Source organism: Dermatophagoides farinae, chromosome 5 (assembly GCF_024713945.1).
Source record: "Dermatophagoides farinae isolate YC_2012a chromosome 5, ASM2471394v1, whole genome shotgun sequence".
Lineage (NCBI taxonomy): Eukaryota > Metazoa > Arthropoda > Arachnida > Sarcoptiformes > Pyroglyphidae > Dermatophagoides > Dermatophagoides farinae.
The window spans coordinates 152538-174661 of NC_134681.1; the positions used below are offsets into that span (position 1 = coordinate 152538).

The 22124-nt window shown below is 27.3% G+C and overlaps 1 protein-coding gene across 2 annotated transcripts in view; it reads left to right on the forward strand.

Annotated features, from left to right (window-relative positions):
• LOC124498785 (metabotropic glutamate receptor) overlaps positions 1 to 22124 on the forward strand; it is a 66000-nt gene that overhangs the window by 35913 nt on the left and 7963 nt on the right. For both annotated transcript variants that reach the window (XM_075731156.1, XM_075731157.1), the window contains exon 3: positions 21134 to 21438. In XM_075731156.1, the coding sequence (XP_075587271.1) occupies positions 21134 to 21438 (305 nt within the window). The remainder of the gene's footprint in view (positions 1 to 21133; positions 21439 to 22124) is intronic.

Here is a 22124-nt window from a genome sequence, read left to right on the forward strand (position 1 = left end):
ATGAATTAACTAGAAATTCAAACCAGAAAAAAATGAATGTATGTATATAAAAAAAAACCTCAAACTATGTGTCACAATTAATCTCATTATTAATATACAAAATAATGATGATGATGATGATGACAACGATTTGATTTTTGATGTGAACAAAAAAGAAAGAAAAATTTGAATTTTGACTGTAAATGTTCATCAAAACATTGTTGCATATAGTAGTTCATTATGGTTGATGATGATGATGATGATGATGATTATAAATGATGAACCTTAATCATTATATTGTTGGTTGATTATAAATTGTTTGCAAATGATTTCAATGTAATCATTATCATCATCATCAAGAGATGTATTTAGCAAGGGTGAAAAAAAAATGCTGCTCATATATAAATTTTAAACTGAACTATCTATTTTCAAAGAAAAAAAATCAAAATTTTTTTTTTTTGTTTCCTGTTTATAGTTTACACACACTCACACACATGCACATATTAATGTTCACATCGGTATTTTTTTCCCATCATCATCCAGTTATTGTTGTCGTTGATTACGTATATAATTCACATTCATTTCCAAAAATAAAACAATGCATAAATTTAAATTGAAAAAAAAATTCTGTACAACATTTTATATGAATGAATAAATAAATGATTGAATCATGAACAAATCATTGTGAATAAATCGGACAAATTCTGGTAAAGCAGGTGTCAATGAATCACATACACACGCACACACACACACACATGCACACAATTGAACATAATAATAAGCTTTTTGAAAATAAAATTGGATTTTCTTGTTCACGAATTATTTTTGTTTTTTTTTTGCACCGAATTCTGTAATAATTATTATCGTCATCGTCGTAACAATCAGTGATGTCCAAACAAACAAACAAACAAATAAAAAAAAAAACATTAGTTTTCTATTTGTCTTTCGGATAAACATTTCAAGCCTTTTTTTCCAGTGATCATACATTGATATTATTATTTTTTTTTGTGAAATGTAAAATGAAACGATTTTTTTTTTGTTCTACAGATTATTTGCACTTGAATCCTATCTATGATCATGATGATGATGATGTAATCTTGTTTTTTTTTGTTCAGGATTTTTGTACAATAAATTTGTAAATGATGAAATTACCAATCGTCAGCATTTGTAGTAGTGGAAAAAAATATGACAAAAAAAAAATTAAATAATTCATTTTGATCATCATCAACATACAGATTATTCTGCCGATGATGTTTGTCCATAAAAAATAGCATTGTTCATCAATTTTATATTATTATACACTTATTACATTAGTTGTTTACAACAAAAAAAAAGAAATGAAATGAAATAAAATAAAAGTTGTTCATCATCATTGCATTATTTTGATTCTATCAAACTATTAGTAGAAAAAAGTAGTGAAAACGAAAATACACACACACACAATTGCTTGTCATTGTATCAATATTTTTTATCAATTGTTTTGCGTGTGTGTGTGTGTGGGTGTGTTCGATCGATTGAAAATGATTGTGAATGGATATATTGATAGTAAACAACGAAAAATTATATATTCGTCGTTTTTTTGATGAATTCTTTTTTTTTCATTTCAAGAATCATTCTTATGTTTATGTATGAGCATTCGTGTGTTTATTTGTGTGTGTGTGTGTGTATAACTTTTATATTTATACAAATTACAACTTGGTAATGTGTTCAGCTAATTAACTCTAATTAATTATGGCAAAAAAAAATTTTCTTTACACCTCGTTTACTTACGACTAGTATCACTATTTCCATTCAAGTTTATGCGCACAAAGAATGGACAGAACGTGGATGAATGAATGTTTCCATCACACGATAAATACACTTGATTATGATGATGATGATGATAATGTAGATAATACATCAAAAAAAAGAGAATGTCAAGAAAATTTCTAAAAAAAACTCTATAAGAATATCCATCTATTCATCATCATTGGTCGATTGGATTGATTTGATTTTCATCATCATCATCATTCACTTACCAACTGGCTGAATGATGATGAAAAGTGAAAATAAGATTTTGGGTTCCTATTTATGAATGAACGAAAAAAAAAATGATGGACAAAAATGATCTAAATTGAATGAACAATGTATACATATACAGCAGGAAAAAGTACCAAATGAATGAACAAAACTAAACTGAATGAAACTGTAAATGTAATGAAATTCGATGGACAACAGACCATTTTTATTAATTGATTGATTGTGGTCATTTAATTCAATGCAAGTTTTTCTTTAGTTACAACTTTCATCAACAACGACGATGATGATGATGATGATGATGAGTATTCTACTCTATTTTTAAACCAGAAAATATACCAAAGAATCCAAAAAAGCAAGAAATAGTTTTTTCTTTTGAATTTTGTTTTTCTGTGAATACTTTTATTCAATCAAACAACTTTGATGATGATGATAATGACAGCAAAAAAAAGTAACAAAAACCTAGAAAAACGAATGTAACTAAATTAATGCTTTAGATGAATGAATGAATGGCCAATAAATTCAAAAGCTTCAAGACAACCTTCCAACAACAATTCATTTTGTTTTGGGCCTATTTTGTAGCAAAGTCGTAGTATTAGTAGTAGCAGTTTGATGAAAATCAAAAAAAACCATCTGATTATTATTGAATCAATATCAAATGACGATGAGAATGATGATGACGATATAAATCATGAATCTATGAGCAAAAAAAAAGCAAGCAAGAATGATCAATAATACCCTAAAGCCTTTTAAAAGAATTTCTCATTCAACCGAGAGAGAGAGAGAGAGAGAGAGAGAGAGAGAGAAAAAAAATCTCGACATAGAATCTCGATTCAGTATGTTGTAAGATGAAACCAAAAACTACCACCCAAAAAAAAAACTGACCAAATATGATTATGAAATTGAAATATATGTCCGTACGTGGGTGGATAGAGTAAAAACAAGTAGAAGAAAAGAAAAGAAAAAAAAATTGAAGAAGAAATTGAATTCTCTTTTCATCAATTTATTTTTTTTGTCTTCATCATCATCATCATCATTGCGATTGCTTTCAGTATGTTTTATGGATGGACCAATTCATTGAGTAAAATTACTTGACTCAAATAGAAAAAAAATGAGAAATATTAATAATAGGTTGCCTTCGGGGCAAATGCTGAAATTTTTCGATATAATCAATTTAATTGAATATTATTATCATGCGAAAGAGAGAATTCATTAACAATTCAATGTTTAGATTGCGTACGGATACGTTACACATCTGGTGGTGGTGGTGGTTTTTTTTCTTGATGATACAAATTTTATTGATCAATCTTTTCGATACAATTCTGTATATTCAAAAAAATAAGAAAAATCAGATTTACATCAATCTATCCAACTTTTCGACTGACGGTGGTTTTTTTTCGTACATATTGTTGAATTTTGAAATTTCATTTTCTTTTTCTCAATATGGACAACATTTTTTTTTGTCGCTACAAAAATGTATGATTTGTTCAAACCAAAAATAATCAATAAATATTCTGAATGTTTAATGAAAATAAATTGAAGAGAAAGAGAGAGAGAATCTCATTGTCAATAAAAATCAAATCAATCAAAATTGTGTAAGGTTTGTCAAACAAACAAATTTTTGTTTTCGTTTCCCTTTTTTTCCATTCATACAAAAAGAAGAAAAAAAATGAAACAAAAAACAAAAACAAAAACAAAAAAAACGTATCAATGTTTTTCATTATAATGTATTTGATTCTGGAAAAGAGAAAACAAAAATTACGATTCTAGCATTGATTATTTTTGATGATTTGACAGTTTTATATCAAATACACACACACACCAAATACCATATTCTCTACTCCTAAACAAGAAGATTTATTTTTTTTTGTGTGTCTGTGTATGTCGATTCCAATCCAAGTAAATGTGTTTTAAATGAAAAGTTTGTGTTGTGTGTGTGTGTGTGTGTGTGTTTGTAATTGAATGTTATTGACCACTTTACCGATTGATTTATTATATCCGATTTTCGTTATTTAATTTTTTTTTCTCTCTTTTGTTGCCCCCACTCTCTCTCTCTCTCTCTCTCATTTACACCAGGATGTTGATTTGATTTTTTTTCTTCTGTTTTTTTTTTTTTTTTTTTTTTGGTTCACTAAAATCAACAAAAATTGGAATTCAATTGATTAGAAATGAATGAGTGTTGATCATCATCAAAATGAATAAGATTTTGATTTACACACATGATGATTATATACAATGATGATGATGAAAAATGAAATGATAATGATAGTAGTAGTAGCAGCAGCAATGGACAAATATCGATTGTATTATATCGATTATTCTAACATTTTTTCCACTCAATATTTTTTTTTGTTTAAATACCACATTTTCTGTATTTTTGTTCTACAATCTTGCCGTTATTCTGTTGTTGTTGTTGTTGTTGCTGTTGCTGTTGTCATCATCATTGTGTTTGTTTGTTTGTATGTTATTATTTCATCACAATCGAATGATTCCCATAAGAATTAAGAGATTCAACCCGAAACACTTATAACATTTTATAAATAAATTGAACATGACGACAACATAAACGGGCGTATTTGAGCGTGAATAAAAAATGAATACATTATACACACACACAAACACGATACGTTGAAAAAACTTCGTAAAGTATGCAGATAAGCCTGGAATGAGATATAAAATAGTAGAATAAAAAGTAGAAATTTTTTTCTTTTTGGACAAATCAACGGTTCTGTTTTGCTATGGCGAATCGTGGCGTTTGTTATTGTCATGATCATATAATGATTAAGTATTTTGAAAATAATAAAATAATAATAGAGGCAACAACAACAACAAAAACGATCCAATAGAACCACACCTATATTGGAACAAAATACTGACACACAAACACATATACGGCAAATTTAACTACAAAAAAAATCTGAAAACCAATGGTCTTGCATAACCTAAACTAAAAAAGTGAAATTGTCATTTTTTAAAAAAAATAATAAACAAAGATAAAAATCAAATTAGTCAAAAAAAATAAATAAATAAAATAAATAGTAGCGGGGGTGGTGGTAAAAGAGATTTGCTTGGACAAATAATTTTGTATTTAATGATCTGTGTTTTTGATCCATCTTGGTTGAAAACATCATTGTCGCCATAATAATTAACTGCACCAAGATTTAAAAAAAAAATCGCTCATGAGTAGTAGTAGTGAAAAAAATGAGAGAACCAAAAGCGGCTTGGTTGTGGTGGGGTGGAAATATTAAAGAAAAAAAATTAGTCATGACCCGGGTGGACCAAATTTTTTCTTTCTTTTTTTTCCACTGACTCTTTACATTCATAAAAAAACCTATGGCAAAACAAAAAAAAACTGAATGAATGAATGAATTTTGTGCTTTAGGGAAGTGAATATGATCTACAGAATGAACAAGTAGAAAAAAAACCAGAAAAGAAAATGAAAGAGAATCTCTCAAATCATGATGATGATGATAATAATAATAATCACAGTATGTTGTATGTGATTTGATTAGATTGTTGTATTTTTTTCAATTTTTATTTTTGTTTTTGGTTTTTTTTCTTGTAAGCAAATTGTTGTAATGAATGATTGGGCAATAAAGTCTCACTCACTCACTTCACATCATCATCACCATCATCATCATCATCATTACCATTATCATGTCATTTATGTATACAAACCACTAATTATTTTTAATGACAATGATGCTAATGGTCAGAAAAAATATTCGAAACAAAAAACAACATAAATTTTCCTAACATACACACACACAAGCAGAGAGAAAAAGAGGGAAAAATGAGCATATATTTTTAGTGTGATGAGTAAAATTAATAGCAATGACACTATAGTGGAATAATCGAAAGAAAAATACAAAAAAAAAGTGAGAGAGGAAAAAAATGAAGAAATTCTTGGTCGATTTATTTGATTCACATTGACACAAACACACAGACACACACACACACACACGCACACACACACCCATTACATCATATATATTATAATGATGATTATGACAACAATTTATAACGATAATAATAATGATGATGATGATGATGATTATGATGAACAACTTTTTTTTTACTGGGGTCTAAATAATAATAATTTTATTCATCATCATCATCATCATCATCTATATTGCATAATGTGTAATTTCAAAAATATATGCCAAATACAATAACCTATGTGGATAAATTAATTCTGTTTTCAAAGGTTCTGCAGGAATAAATTGAATATATCATTTTCTCGCTTTCCATGACCGATCATCGCAAGATGAAAAAAAAAATAATAATGATGATGATGATGATAATTATGAACCTCTATAGTGTTAAATTCTATCCACGAATATATAATCGAATGATGAATTAGTTTTTTTTTCTTTTAGACATTTGTCATTCAATTTGACGCCTCCTTAGAATAAGAAGGAAAAAAAATAACCACACATATATAGAATATATGATATGACTATGGTCAGAATTTTTCTTTCTTTTTTCTTTTTCTTTTTTTTTTTTTTGGTTATTTGGGCCCACCAAAAAAACAAACCATTAGCCCAGATAAACATAAACAATAATCATAATAATAGACCGAAAAAAAATCACGAAACAAATAGAAGCAAATATAGTAGGAAAAAAAACAAGATGAATTGACCAACATAAATCAAATGCATGTCGAAACAAACAAAAACAAAAAGAGAAGAAATGAATTTAATTCCTAACCGAATAAATATACCACATAAGAATTGGTGGCAATAACAGTAGTCATTGTAAAAACAAACATATTACATTTGGACTAAATCGAATGAATCGGTTTTAATAATTTGGAATTTTGGCAATTTTTTTCTGTTCTTTCATTTCTCTGATATGATATTTGAACAAAATAAAAAAAAAACAATTGACCGTTGTAATAAAAATTTTAAAAAATTTTATTTCATCAAATACAAATTGAAACCACAGAATGCATGTGACATGATTTAAGAAAGAATTTTTCAACATGAAAAAAAAATAAAATTACATATCTAATACATAACTGAGATTCTAGCCATTTGTGTTTTGCTGTTTCTGGAATACATCAAACAACAACAACAACAACAAAAAACAAACAAACAAAATCCTTTTGACTTTAGTGATTCTAGTTTTTTTTTATATTTTCTTTCCATTCATTCATTCATTTCATTTTATTTTTAATTTTTTTTCTTCTTCTTCGACAACCAACCAACTCTTCAACGACAAACCAGAATATAATAATATTATTATTATTTATTCATTCGTTTTTTATTCTGATAAAAAGAAAAAAAATAAATTCAAAATTTCAAAAAATTGAATTACGAAACGACAACGACAACGAAAATGATGATGGTGATGATAGTGACAACTTTAACAATTTCAAATGTAGTTTACTTCATTGTTGCATATGTCTGCGTGCATGTGTGTGTGTCTGTCTGTCGTATAAATATGTCGTGCGAATTGACTGTAAGAAGAATTTCAAAATTCTTGCCATGAAAATAAAAAAAAAATGGAAAAAAAAGCTTCTTTGGAAAATGAAATGCATAGCATTTCTTCTTTGGGACAGTTTTTTTTCTTCTTCTTTTTTTTATTTCATCATCATCATCATCATCATCATTATTCTATTTCTCATCGCTTTTATTCATTCATTCATTCATTGTCAACCGGAATATCTTTGAAATAAAAAAAACCAAAAAAAAAAAATCTTTGTCGTTTTGTTAATATGTGTATCTGTGTGCATGTATTTATTCATTTGAAATATGGACGAATGAAAGGATATATGTTATGTATGTGATGTTTTTGTGTATTTTTTTTTTTTTTTTTTTTTTTTTTTTGGTGGTTGAAACTTTATTTACTTTTTTTTCTCATTCTTATTCTCATTTGACATTTTGACTATGACATTTTTTTTTACTATTTAAATACAATTGCAATATGATCATCACACTTTATATTATATATATATAATGATTTGTTTGAATGTTGTTTGTTCGATCATCAATCGGTCGATCATTCAACAATAAACATTAAAATCCATGACATAATCTATTATTATTGCATTACAGAATAAACATGGAAATAATGATAATATTTGATTAAAACTCAGACGCACACACACACACATCAAGAATATAATCGAGAATTTGTAAAATGATAAAAATGAGTTTTTTTATGTCCAAAATATGTATCAAGATTATTTTAAATCAATAAAACGAATTCTATATGAGAATCTCAGCATAAACAAACATGTTTCATCATTGAAAATCTCTACAATATTCAGATTTCATTCGACAAAAGAGAAAAAAAATTTAAAATAAAAAAGAGTTGAACAGTAAGAAAATGATTTGAATGACAAGAACAAACTGAGTGTGTGGTGTGGTTCATGGCACATCACATCATTGGCAACATTCTGGGAATAGGAATATGCACGAAAAAAAAAAATAAAAAATAAATAATGAAAACCAACCAATAGGACATCAATGGTAAAAAAAAGTAGAAAAAAATGGAAATATGTAAAATTGAATTGAATTTCACAATTGTTATTTTCGCACACATGTTTAAAAAAAAAAAATTCTTGTCGAAAATAAAACTAAATTTACCATTTCAGTTTCGATTTTTCTCTTCTCTCTCTCTCTCTCTCCCTTCACATCTTGAGGCTAGTACCAATAATAGTGACGACAATGGATACGACAACTGAATGTATGAATATTTAAGAACAACTACAATAGAATCTTTCTTATTTCATTTTCGTTTTTTTTTCTTCATTCTTGTGTATGAGAAATGAAAAAAAAACCAAATTCATTCGTTTGATGATGAAAAATAAGACTCTCTTTTATACAAGTTGTTTGTTTGGTTATTTTTTTTTTTTTTTGTCACTGGTTGGTGGTTTTCTCGTCAGAATTGATAGATTGTTATTGTCTTCATAAAATATTTTTTGCATTTGTTGTTCTGAATGTTATAGAATGTTCATTCATTTTGTATTTTATTTCAAGTTTTTTCCCTCTGTCTCACTCTCTCTTTTTCTTTCTGAAATCGATGACAGCAAACGACCAACCAGGCCAAACAACCATCTGAATATAACCAGACCAAATTCTAAATGGAACATGATAAGGAGAATGTAGATGAAGAAAAATAAATGTTCAAACCATTTAGATTGGTCATTGTTGGCCGGTATTTTCCATAAAATAGAAATATAAACTGAAATCGAGTCATTTTTTTTCCTTTGGTATTTACTGACAGAAAACAACTAAATTTAAGCAGCATAAACAGTCCACATTTAGTTGTAGCCACAATGGAAATGAATGAAAAATGTTGCATCTCATTCATTCATTATCATCGTTCATTTTTGTCATTATATATTTTAAGTCAAAGAATGGCCACTAACCAATTCGATATTGGATTCAAGTTTTTTTTTGTGGGCAACTTATATAACAAACAATAACTTCATAAGACCAACATGGACATAGAAATTGGGCATACCGAACTACCGAATTCATTTGTTGTTTTTGTTTGTATGTCATCATGTTATTCGAGATACCTCATTTGTTTTGTTTGTTCCTTTCATTTTTTTTTCTTTCTGTTTGGAAATACTTTTTTTTTGTTGTTGTAACATGGAAATCTTGTCTCCTCTTTTTTTTCTTTTTTGGTTCATTTATACTCTGCATTTTGAACGTGGTACTTGTATTTCTTGTCTTCTATCTCTTCATCATTCATTCTAACTGGCCGGGTTGTTAGTGATTGTTGTTGTTGATTCATTCGTTTTTTTTTCTATTCATTCATGTTTAGGGCCGGACATGAAAATGTGCGTATCAAAGCAAGAAAATTTATATTTTCATCACAAATTGACCGCGTAAAAACTTGAATGAATGAATGAATGAATGAATGATGAAGAAAGAAATGAGGACACAATGGAATGAATGGATGGCTAGATAGAAGAATCCAATCAGGTTATTAATCATATGGGCCATAGTGATTGTATGTGTGTGTGTTTACTGAATGTTAGCAAATACTATTATTAGATTCTTACGTTTTTTTGTTGTTGTTGTTGTTGGCCATACAAAATTGAAGAATAAATGAAACTTTATCATGAATAACCTAATACAACATATAATTCTCATATTGTACAATATTGTTAGTATTACCCGTTTTTCTTGGTCTTTTTCTTTTTCTTCTTCTTTTTTTTCTTCTTTATCTCATATCAAGAATCTTTTTCATTTTTTTCTATGTATGTATGTGCTACAAAAAGTGGAATAAAGCTAAAAGTCCAAAAAAGAATCTTCATTCATTCATTCATTCATCTAGTGATTCATTTTACCTATCGTTGTCGTTGTTGTTGTTGTTGTTTTTTATCATTCACATAGGGTCCATTTTATACATGTATAAAACATTAAATATATGTCTTAAAAATCGGAGAAGAAGAAAAAAAGGATAGATTCCAGAAGAGAAAACTAAAAACATACGAACACATTCAATATATGGCAGACTAAAAAATGATTATGTTATGTTCATGTAAATGATGATGATGATGATGATCAAAGCAATCACAGGTAATACACTAAACATGTCATATATTGAAAAAAAATTTCTTGAATGAAATCGAAAGAGAAAAACAACAACAACAACAAAATAAGATTATTTAGACGCCATTTAAAAGAAAATATGAAGAAAATTGAATTATTATGTATTACATCTGTCTGAATAATAATATAATATTATATTATGGATAAAAAAAAATGAAATGAATAATCATCATCGGTGAATATATAACATGGAGATTCAATTCAAAACAAAACAACAACAACAACAACAAGAGAGAAATGGAATAGAAATTCCCATTGAAAGGCTCTCAAATTACAGTTGAACATATATATTGTGTGTATGTGTGTGTGTTTGTCTATATTAGTTCAATTAATAATAAAATTCTGGCATTCAATCTTTGATCTTGAATGTTTCACCTATAGTAAGTTTTTGTTCATATAAAAAAGAAACGGAATCAGTTTGATTTTGATTCAAAAAAAAAAAAAAAATAATCAAAAAATGATTAGATATTTTTTTTTATATATTCATTCATCAGAATAATTCCAGAAGAAGAATTGTTCAATTCTAACTACAGAATGCTATGAATGATTGAACATATGGAATGAATGAGGATTTTTGTTGAGACAAAAATTAAAAAAAAATCATGTAATATCATCACAAATTGTTTTATATATGTGAATAAGAAAATGAATTTTCTTTTCTTTTCTTTGATTCTTTCGTTTCATAGAAAAATCAAAATACATTGAAAATTATTATTATTATTCTCATTATTGAAATTCATACAATATATAAAATGAGAATGCGAAAAAAAAGTAACAAAAATGAATGAATAGATTTGATGTGAATCAAAATGAATGTCTCATTTTCTATTATGGAATAAAGGAATAAAAAAAAATAATGAACGAATCACTATGAATGATTAGCTAATACATACATATATACATACAGCATAGACAATGATAAACGTCTGTCTCTATATTTTTTTTTCTTATTGATTTTTTTTTCTTTCCTTTCATTACTCTTATTTCTGTGTGTTTGAGTGGAAGAATATTCTTCTTTTTTTTTGGTTCGCTGTAATCTGTGTAATCTCCAATTTGTTCAACAGCAATAAAGAAATAAAAGAAACAAAAATTGAATCGATAATAATCGAGACTAGTTTTTTTTTATTTTGGATTTCATCCGAAATAGAAAAGGAAAAAAAATTGGAATTTCATTCTTTCATTTGGATAATTGTGTATTGCCAAATCATTGTAATCAATTAGTTAATTTTTTTTCCACCATAAAACACAGAATGAAAACAAAAACAAAAAAAATTTCCATTTTAAAATGAAAATTTTCCATCATCATCAGAATTGATTGTCAATGATGATGAAAAGTTTTGATTTTATCCATTAAATTATGATAAGTACAAATGAATTTGTTCATTATTGATATAATAACAGTATATATCTTAAAACTTGACCAATGCAATGTTTTATCAAGTAATGGAGAATGATGATGATTTTTTTTACTGTATATAAACAAAAAAAAATTGGCTTTATTTAAACAATACAACAAACACAGAGGAACAAAAGAAAAAAACCACAAACTATTAATCGTTACGTTTCAATCAAATTGACATTATAATGTCAACGTTATTATATCGACTAGAAGGACTATGACTGTCACCAGTTTATTGATATAAAGATACTTGTTCACTATATATATATTCTATTATTTATTGAATCGATTATTATTATTATTGTTATTATTGTGATAAAACCGAATAAAAATGTTTCAGGTCGCTTAGGAAACACACATACAAACAGGCAGAAATATACTATTTAAAGTTTGACAAGCCATGCAACCATAATGAGAAAAAATCTAACAAAAAAAGAAGAAGAAGAAGCAGAAGAATAAGTGAAAAAAAAGTGAAAATCTTTTGGGGATCCAATGATGATTGTCAATTTGCTTTTCAGCTTTTTATTTTCTGTTCTCATTCTGATTCTGAATGTTTATGTCAGAGATTCCCAAACGTGGATCAATATATCGCTCTCTAGGGAATAAACATTTTGGGGGGGGGGAAAAAAAATTTTGTTACGTCACCATTAATATATACACAGTAGTCATCATAGTAGTAGTTGCATTTAGAATAATCTATAGTAGTAAAATCTTTATTTATTAAAATATAAAATAAAACGGAATAAAATCAGCATAGACTTGAAGAAGTGTCTGTTGTTTTGTTTTGTTTTTTTTGTCTTCCGTTATTTTTTTTATTTTTTTTTTTTTGAATTCTCAGTATTTTTCGGATTGCATTTCATTCGTTTTCGTTTTCGTTTTCGTTTTTGTTTTTTGTTTTACATGATAAAACTAATCAGCATAAATACGTTTAATGGTTGCAATACATTTTCCGGATACGGCAAAAAAAAAAAACAACGACGACAATAACAAATTTGCAACTGTAGCATAAAATTTGTACGATTCTTGTTGTTTTTTTATTATTATCATTATTATCATCACACCAATGAACCGAAACCAAAAAAAAAAAAAAAAAATGGAACAAGAATTTGGATAAATATATTTTTGGTTTACAGCTAAATCATCAGAAAAAAATAACCATATCAAGAATCTTGAAAAAAAAAGAAAATTAGCGAACTTCATATGTATATCAGTTACATTTGGATTAATGAATGTATCCAAAAAAAAATGTAGCAATATAAAAAAGAGAATTTTCTTTTTTTTATTATTATCATTTGAAATTTGAATGTTTAATTTGTTTGTGTTTGTGTGTCTGGATTTATCAACAATTCATGTTTTATGTTCATTGTTTTATTTATTGTGTTGCCTATTCAAAATCAGAATGTGTAATTGAATGTATGATGGAAATAAAAATATAAGCAAAACAAATGTAGATTTTTTTTTTAAATCCTAATTCTGAAAAAAAAGAAAAACATTAAACGAATGAAAAACAAAATCGATTCCATTCAATTGTATGATCACAGAATGGCAAATTCAATGTGTAATTTGTTTTCAAATATTTTTATTTTGGTAATACAAAATACAATTTGCATATATATAACTTGTATGACTTCTATGAGAAAGAGAAAAAGTTACATAAGACCAAATGAAAAACAAATTGTAGAGATCAATGAATGTAAATAATATTTTTTTTTTAAGTGTAGAAAACAACATTTGGTCCAATCATTTTAGTTTTTAGAATTGGTCATTTTCAGTTTAGTTTGTTTTAATTCAAGAAAGAAAGAGAAAATCCATCAGTAATGATGTAAATTAACTATATTCAAGAATTAAGCAACAACAACAACAACAAAATGGAAGAAAATACATTAAGCTTTTGATCAATGGCTCATTATTTTTCCATCAAAAGTATTGATCATCATCATCAATAGATGCAGACAAATTAGAACAAATATATGCCATGTACGTATCGTATAATCGGATTTCAGAAAAAAAAAGAAAATAATCGATTGATAATCAATCGACGATTTCCTTATTCACTGATTTTTCTATTTCTATTCGGTCAATTTTGAATATTTTCAAGATTTGTTCTTGTTTTCATTATTATTACGTTTTTTTTCTTGTTGTTTATTGATTTGATCGAAATTAAATTGTGAAAAATAAATAGATAAAATAAAATGGATAAATTGAATGATCAAATAACACACCATTGACCAACTAACTGATTGATTAAGTGTTTTCTATGAATAATTGATTGACAAGTAAACAAGACAGGACATGACAGGAATTTGAATTGAATTTATATCAATATATCTCAAATATATCTGTTCATGTAAATGTTTTGAAACTCTGAAAATCTAGTTTTTTTCTTATATTTGAAAATGATTTTTCCAAATTTGTCATTCTTATCATTTTGATTTTGGTTTTTTTTTGCTTATTCTCTGTCTTTGACCATCACACCATCAACAGCCATTCAGGGCAGCAATGAATTTATTTTCTGTCTTTTTTTTTCTCATGAGAATTCTTATTTGCAAAATTCTATATACGAGGAGAATTTATCTTATATCTGAGTATGGTTTCAGATGAATGAATTCAGGTTCTGATTTACTAATAACCGAATCTAAATATTCGAAGTTTAACGTGTGTTTTTGTATGTGTGGAGAACGATGTCCAGATTGACAACGTGTTTTTTCTACCTTTCTGATATAATTGATAACATCGATGTGAAAAGTAAAATAACAACTTAAAAACGACCTAAAAAAAAGAAAAATTTAACCCAAAGACGAATAAAAAAAATGAAAATTATGTAAACTTTCATTCAGAGAAAAAAAAATTGAACACATCATACACACACACACAGACACACAATAGATTATGACGATATATTACAAGGATTGCCAGAAAAAAAAATTCATCCATATAACGCCCGAAGGATGATTGGTGGATGATTTTTTTTCTGTCAATCTGGTAACAAATAAAAAAAAATTCTCAATACGATATGGACGCAACAGTGAGCAAAAAAAAAAAAAACAACTACCGTCACCAACAACAATTCAACCTAAATGATGATAATGATAATGATGATGATGATGATGACAATACGGTTAAAGGGAAAAAAAAAGAATATGGATACACCACCGAAAAAAAGGTGCTGCCCAAAAAAAAAAATAAATAAATAAATAAATGTTCCAAAAGGCCTAGAAGGCTATAATATTTTCATATTTTTTTTCACTTTGCTTTTTAGCTTGATAAATGAGAGGAAAAAAAATTTTTGATTCCAAGTATATAACAAGAGAGAGAGGGAGAGAGAATGAAGGAGAAAAAAATAGATGTAGAAAAATTCCTTTAGTCCAATTTTTTTTGTCGTCAGGAATCTTCAATTTGTTTTCTTCTTCTTTATTTTCTTTAGTTAGAACACCATATTTATAGAATATGTAGATGAATAGATGAAATAAATCTCTATATATATATACATACATAATAGTTATTAGTAAATGATGATGATGATGGTGACGATGATGATGATAGTGATGGTGATGATGATGATGATGATGATGAAAAAGAACCAAATTTTAAAAGTATAGAATAAAGATTGAATGAAAGACAAAAAAAAAATTTGGAACTATAAAAAAAAATTTAATGGTTATTTTTTTAATTTGGGCTTTTCCAGAAAATCAACGACAACAACAACAACAACATGATGATGATGTACAAAACCACTATGTGTGAATATAGATTATATGCTATGTGGTATATACATAATACACGTTTATAGTGTACCAAAAGAAAAAAAAACTAAATTCTATGCTTCACTATGGGTGTTTTTTTTTGTCCACATAAATCAATATTATTTTTTGACTTTTTGGTTGAATAAAAAAAATACATACATACTTTTTTCTCCATCATCATTATCATCGGATATCGGCCACCTTCATCATTCTATTCTTATGATCAAAAATAAAAAATAAAAAAAAATATTAATAATAATGGTGTCATCATACACCGATATTATATAACCAACGTATAGAGTGAAAAATTCTGTGATATGATTTTTATTCACATTTATTTGGCTCAAATATGGTTGCTATTGTTGTTGTTGTTGTTGTTGTTTTTTTTACCGTTTTTCAAGCTCATTGTTGAAACATCAATCATTCAAATAATTATTTGGATGATTACTCATTAACAATAATGTTCAATAATAGCCATTTTGTTAATGATGATGTTGATGATGAGAGAGAAAGAGAGAGTGAGAAAAAATGCTTCCAAAGAAACCAGTATAAAACAGGACAAATTTCAATTATTCACTGAACTCATAATACTAATTTGTATATGTATTACAATACAACAACGCCCGAGAGACCACGAAAAAAAACCAAAAAAAAAAAAAAAAAAAAAAAAAAACAAAACAAAACAAAAAAATGATGCTGGTCCATCTTAATTTAATTTTTTCTTTCCAACTAAGAATACCAGCATTATCAAATCGAAATGATGATGATGATGATGATGAACAAATGAATGGATGGAAAAACATTGGAAAATAGTTTTTTTTCGAAATAAAAAGGTATTTTTTTTTATTTGGTCAGAAAAAAATAACGATATAACGAGATCATTCAGTGGTTCTAAAATTTTTTTTTCTGTTTATCTATCTATTTTATCTGTCAAAAACCTTGGTGTGTGTGTGTGTGTGTGTGTACTTGAGTAATTTTTTCTCCAACAGTTTTTTCATAGTTTTTAAATGGTTAAACAAATTTGTAAATTTGTGAAAAAAAAAATTCAAAAATCTGTTATTATATTATTTTTAATAATGTTAGTGTTTGACCATTTCTGTGGTCTGTTTCCGTTGTCGATCGTTATTTTTTCCATACAGATCTTTCTATCTTTTTCTATCATGGCTGTATATATTATTTCACTGTGATGATGATGATGATGGAACAAATAACTACTGAATTCCTGGATTCTTGTGCTACATATAATATGTTTGTGTATATGGCATTTATTTGACATTTATATATTTTTTTCCATTCTTTTCTTTACTTTTTTTTTCTTTTTTATTTTGCTGGTTTTCGTCGTTAGAATATTAATAATAATGGACGAAATAAAAAAATTAGATCAATTTGTTCGGTTACTGTGTATGACCCGTCTTTGTATTTGTTCCTGTTATTTTCAAAAAAAAGAAGAAAAAAAAAATGTACAAATGAATTGAATCGAATAAAAAAGAAAGAAAAGGAAAATAAATATGAGAAAAAAGAAAAAAGCTTCAGTGATAATATAAAAAAAAATCAGACGTTTAGCAAACATGACAACGGCAATAAAAGGGAAAGAGAATAGAGAGAACTAAAAAAATGAAAAAGGAAATGAATGAATGGATGAAAAACCACACTAACAAAACGAAACGAAACGAAACGAAAAATGAATTCTATGAATTCTGTGCATTTGCGTTTTTTTTTCAAATGTATAATGTATGGATCGCCGACAACAACAACAACAACAACAGTATAAATGTATTGTATAACGATAGTCGCCAGAATTTTTTTTTCTCTCTTAAACGCATCCAAAAAAAAAATTATTGCTGAGAAAAAGTAAAGAATCAAAGTTTACTTCTTTTTAAAATTCAAGTTGTCACTTTAGGGCTAGTTTGATTTCTTTCTCTCTCTCTCCATTCTCTTCTGGTACTGGCTCCCACTCATATAATCATCCACATCACAATGTTAAATTGTTTGACTAGTTGCCAAAAATAAGTGCCACAATTTTGTTTAAATCATGCAATCAAAATAAGAGAAAAAAAAACGTTCACACCAATCACGTAATCAAAGAAAGAAAGAAAAAAAGAATGAGAATGAAAATGAAAAAAAAAAATTGATTTTGGCCATCTCGACAAGACCAGCAGAACGAATGTTGTAGAATCAGATGGATTCCGTTAAAAAAAAAATTTTTTTTCCCAAATTCATTGGTACAAATTTTCTCACATTTTCAATTTGTTGACATTGTTGTTTCAACACGAAGAAAAAAGCAAATAAAAAATCTAAAATAAATAAAAAATATTCATTGCAATACAATGTTGTGATGGGTGACAATTTACAATTAAAAGGAAGAAAAAAAATGTGCAAAGAATTCACATACATACAAACACAAATGAAATCGAAGAATAAAGAATACAAAGATTGTTAAATTATTATTTGTTCATTTTTTTAGTCACTTTTTTTTAATTTCAAAAAACAACAACAACCAAATCAATAATTGATTTGCAATTTTTTAAGAAAGAAATCCATCAATCAATTTGAATCGATTCGATTCAATGTGAAATGATGAAACAACAACAACAACAACGACAACAAATTCTATATATCAAATTTGGTTTCGATGAATTTTTTTTTCTTTTTACTCGCTTACGGCTGAAAGAATTCGCTGAATTGCAAATATTGATTATTGTAAATTCTTATAATCATCATCATCATCAGCAATCGAGACAAGATGGCCATCAACATTCGATGTTCGTTCTTTTCCTTTTTAATATAATTTTATTCCTTTCTTTTTCTTTTTCATTACATTTTTTCTTGAGAAAAACATGCTGACGGCAATTTTGTGATACGGATTCTAATGATGATTATTATGATGATGATGATGATAGATGAATCTTGGATCGATTCTGCTGTTGGTGTTTTTTTTTTGTTTTTTTCTGCTACCATTGCCTGATTTGTTATTATTCAATCAGAAAAAATTTTACTTATTAACGAAATAAATTCACTTATTAATTGGAATGTAGTGTTGCTTCCGATTTCGTTTTTTTTTCATCATTCTATGTCTATGTGTTTGTTGATTTGTATATATAAATTCCAAATTATTTGTTTGTTTGTTCTTACCGCAATCATTATCATCATCATCATCGTCGTAGCCGCCTTAGTCATATTACAATTAGCAAAACCAATTGAATCATCACCACGCTCGAATACATAATACAAATAAAAATTCAATTTGTTTGCAATTTGTATTTGCAAATACAATAAAACAGCAACAACGATAGCAAAATAATAATGAAAATTGCCAATACAATCTAATATTGATGATATACAATTCAATAATCATGTACATCATGTATGGATATTGCACTGTATTTGACAAAACTGAAGAAAAAAATTCACAAATAAAATTTGTATTTGTCGTCAGCATAAAATTTATCTTTCTTTTGCTTTATTTTTCCCCATTTTTCAACACAAACCATGTAAATACACACACACACATACACACATCAAATAGATGAATAAATTGGATACCTGAATCTTGAAATGTAAGATTTCTTTTCTTCTGTGTCGCTCTCTTTTTCTTTTTTTTTCTTCAGTATTTTATTGAATGAATTTAATCAATACGGTACAAAACGATCATCGGTAGAAGAGAATCATCAATTTGGATCGAAATTCGAATTTTGAACAACAAAAAAAAATTGACCATACGTAAGCAGAATCGATATAAACGATCATCATCATCATCAATGATAGAAAAAAAAGAAAGAAAATGGAAGGAAAGAATGAACAAATCTTGCAGAGAGAGAGAGAGAGAATAATGGTAGTGAGAAAATATTAGTAGTAGTGTAGACCAAACATATATACAAGTGCAGAAAAAAAACCTGTCAAGTATATTTCGACAATTTTCGATTGATTCGAGAATATAAAAAAAACACACACACACACACATATTGTAACGAATGGAATTTCGTTTTTTTTCTAGCCCGTATGAAAAAAAATAATTGATTATCGCTATATTATTTGAATTGAAGAAACGAATTTTATGAAACATTCAGAATGATATCCTGTATGTGTGTGTGTGTGTGTGTGTGTGTGTGTGTGTTGCAATCAGATTCAATCCAAAGTTTATTTGAATTGACCTTACAAGAAATAATAATAATAATAATAAAAACTTGATGATGGAACTGTTATTTGTCGTTTATCGTCGTATAAATATCATAGTCATCGATGTTGCTTGCCCACATTGGATCCAATACAGACACACACACACACACACATATGTCGCATATATTATTTGACACTATATTTACCACCACATCATTGACAAGAAGAATCGTTCATTTTTTTTTCTTTTTTTTTCATTTCCATCTATTTTCACTTTTTCTTTACATACAAATTTATTGTAAAAAAAACCAAAAAAAAAGAAAAAAAATTGATGAGAAATAGAAAAAAATCGTCACCCAAAAGAAGAAGTAAAAAGTAAAAAAAAAAAATTACCGCGAGAAATTCCATTTATTATCATAATGATCCGACATTAATATCATTGAAGAAGAAAAAAAAAATGAACGACGATATCATTTGCTTCTATTCCTAGCTGAAACATATACACACACACTTTGTACTTGTCTTTATTTCTATGTCCATTTCATCATAAAGTCAGAAAAAAACTAGTAAAAAACAAAAAAAAAAAAAAAAATAAAGAGAATATTATTAATGTAATAGTTGTTGCTGCTCACACACAAATATATATATATATATTGAAATCAAAATATTCTATAATGTAATGGTTAATGGCGTGTGGCGCCATCGACGGCGAGTTTTGAATCAACACGTGAAGTGTTGTATTGTTTAATTATTAAGTTGCTTTTTGATCGTCAATGAATAAAGACGTTTATTTGTAAAATTGAAATAAAGCTTGTTCCTTTATTGTGTGATTTGAATGATTATTTCATTACATGGTGGCAGAGGTGGGATTCGAACCCACGCCCCCGGAGAGACTGGTGAACTGTTAAATGTTCATCGGGATCAAATCGCGCCGACTGAGATCGAGGGCGTTCTATCGAAAATTCGAAAGCGTGGCCGCCCTCGTAAGGGGGTGTAATGGTTAATGGCGTGTGGCGCCATCGACGGCGAGTTTTGAATCAACACGTGAAGTGTTGTATTGTTTAATTATTAAGTTGCTTTTTGATCGTCAATGAATAAAGACGTTTATTTGTAAAATTGAAATAAAGCTTGTTCCTTTATTGTGTGATTTGAATGATTATTTCATTACAATAACTATTATTATAGATTCTTTTTCTCTTTTTTTTCTCTCTCCCTATTTGCTGATTGTTGCCAATAATAATGATGATTTTTGTTTTTATTCTCTATTCTTTATTTATCCTATCCATCATTTTACTAATTGAATATAGGTCAAAATAGTACACATTGTGGATCAATCAATAAAGATCGTGGTATACAACGTTTAGAGGCAATGTTATTTGCAATAGATAAGATCAATCGTGATCAAACATTATTGGCCAATATTAAATTAGGTGCAATCATTTTAGATACCTGTTCTTCCGATACATATGCATTAAATCAATCATTAGAATTTATTCGTGCATCTATTAATACTGTTGAAGCATCAGCATTTGAATGTATTGATGGATCAACACCGAGACCTAAATATGATTGGAAACATATCAGTGGCGTTGTTGGTGGATCATATAGTGAGGTATGTAGAATCAAAAAAAAAAAAAAAAACAAACACGACAAAAACAATAAAATAAAAGAATATAAGAATATTCTCAATACAGTGAGAGAAGAATTTATTAAATTTTTTTATATTCATGTTAAAATCAGAATATACACACACTTCAACATTTATTCGTGACCTTTTCATATGGATATGATCGATAGTTTTTTTTCAATAGTTGTTAGACAAAACTTTTCAAAACACTCATCATTGTGTTTTATAATGTTACATTCAAGCAATAGTTATTGTCCACTGTTTACAGATAATAATTTAGTTTTATTTATCACAAAAAAATTATTGAAAATCAAAAAGAAAAAAACTTTTTTTTTTCGAAAATAAAACCGGAAACAAAAAGCCATTGAATAGAATCGAGTATCTCTAAAAATAGCGGAAGTCCAACAACAACGACAACGTCCAATTCCAAAGAAGCCGTAGGGAAATTTTTTTGTTGTTGCTGAAAAAGTTTCAACGATAAAAAATACCTTGGAAATTCTTCATCTTAAAATGATGGAAATGATGTCATTTGCATTCATATTGAAATGAAAAAATAAAAATAAAATAAAAAATGAAAAATTTTCATTTGAATTCAAATTTTATTTGTGTTTGTACATGTTAACACTTGAGTGCGTGTGTGTGTGTGTGTGTGTAGGAAATCTACAAAAATT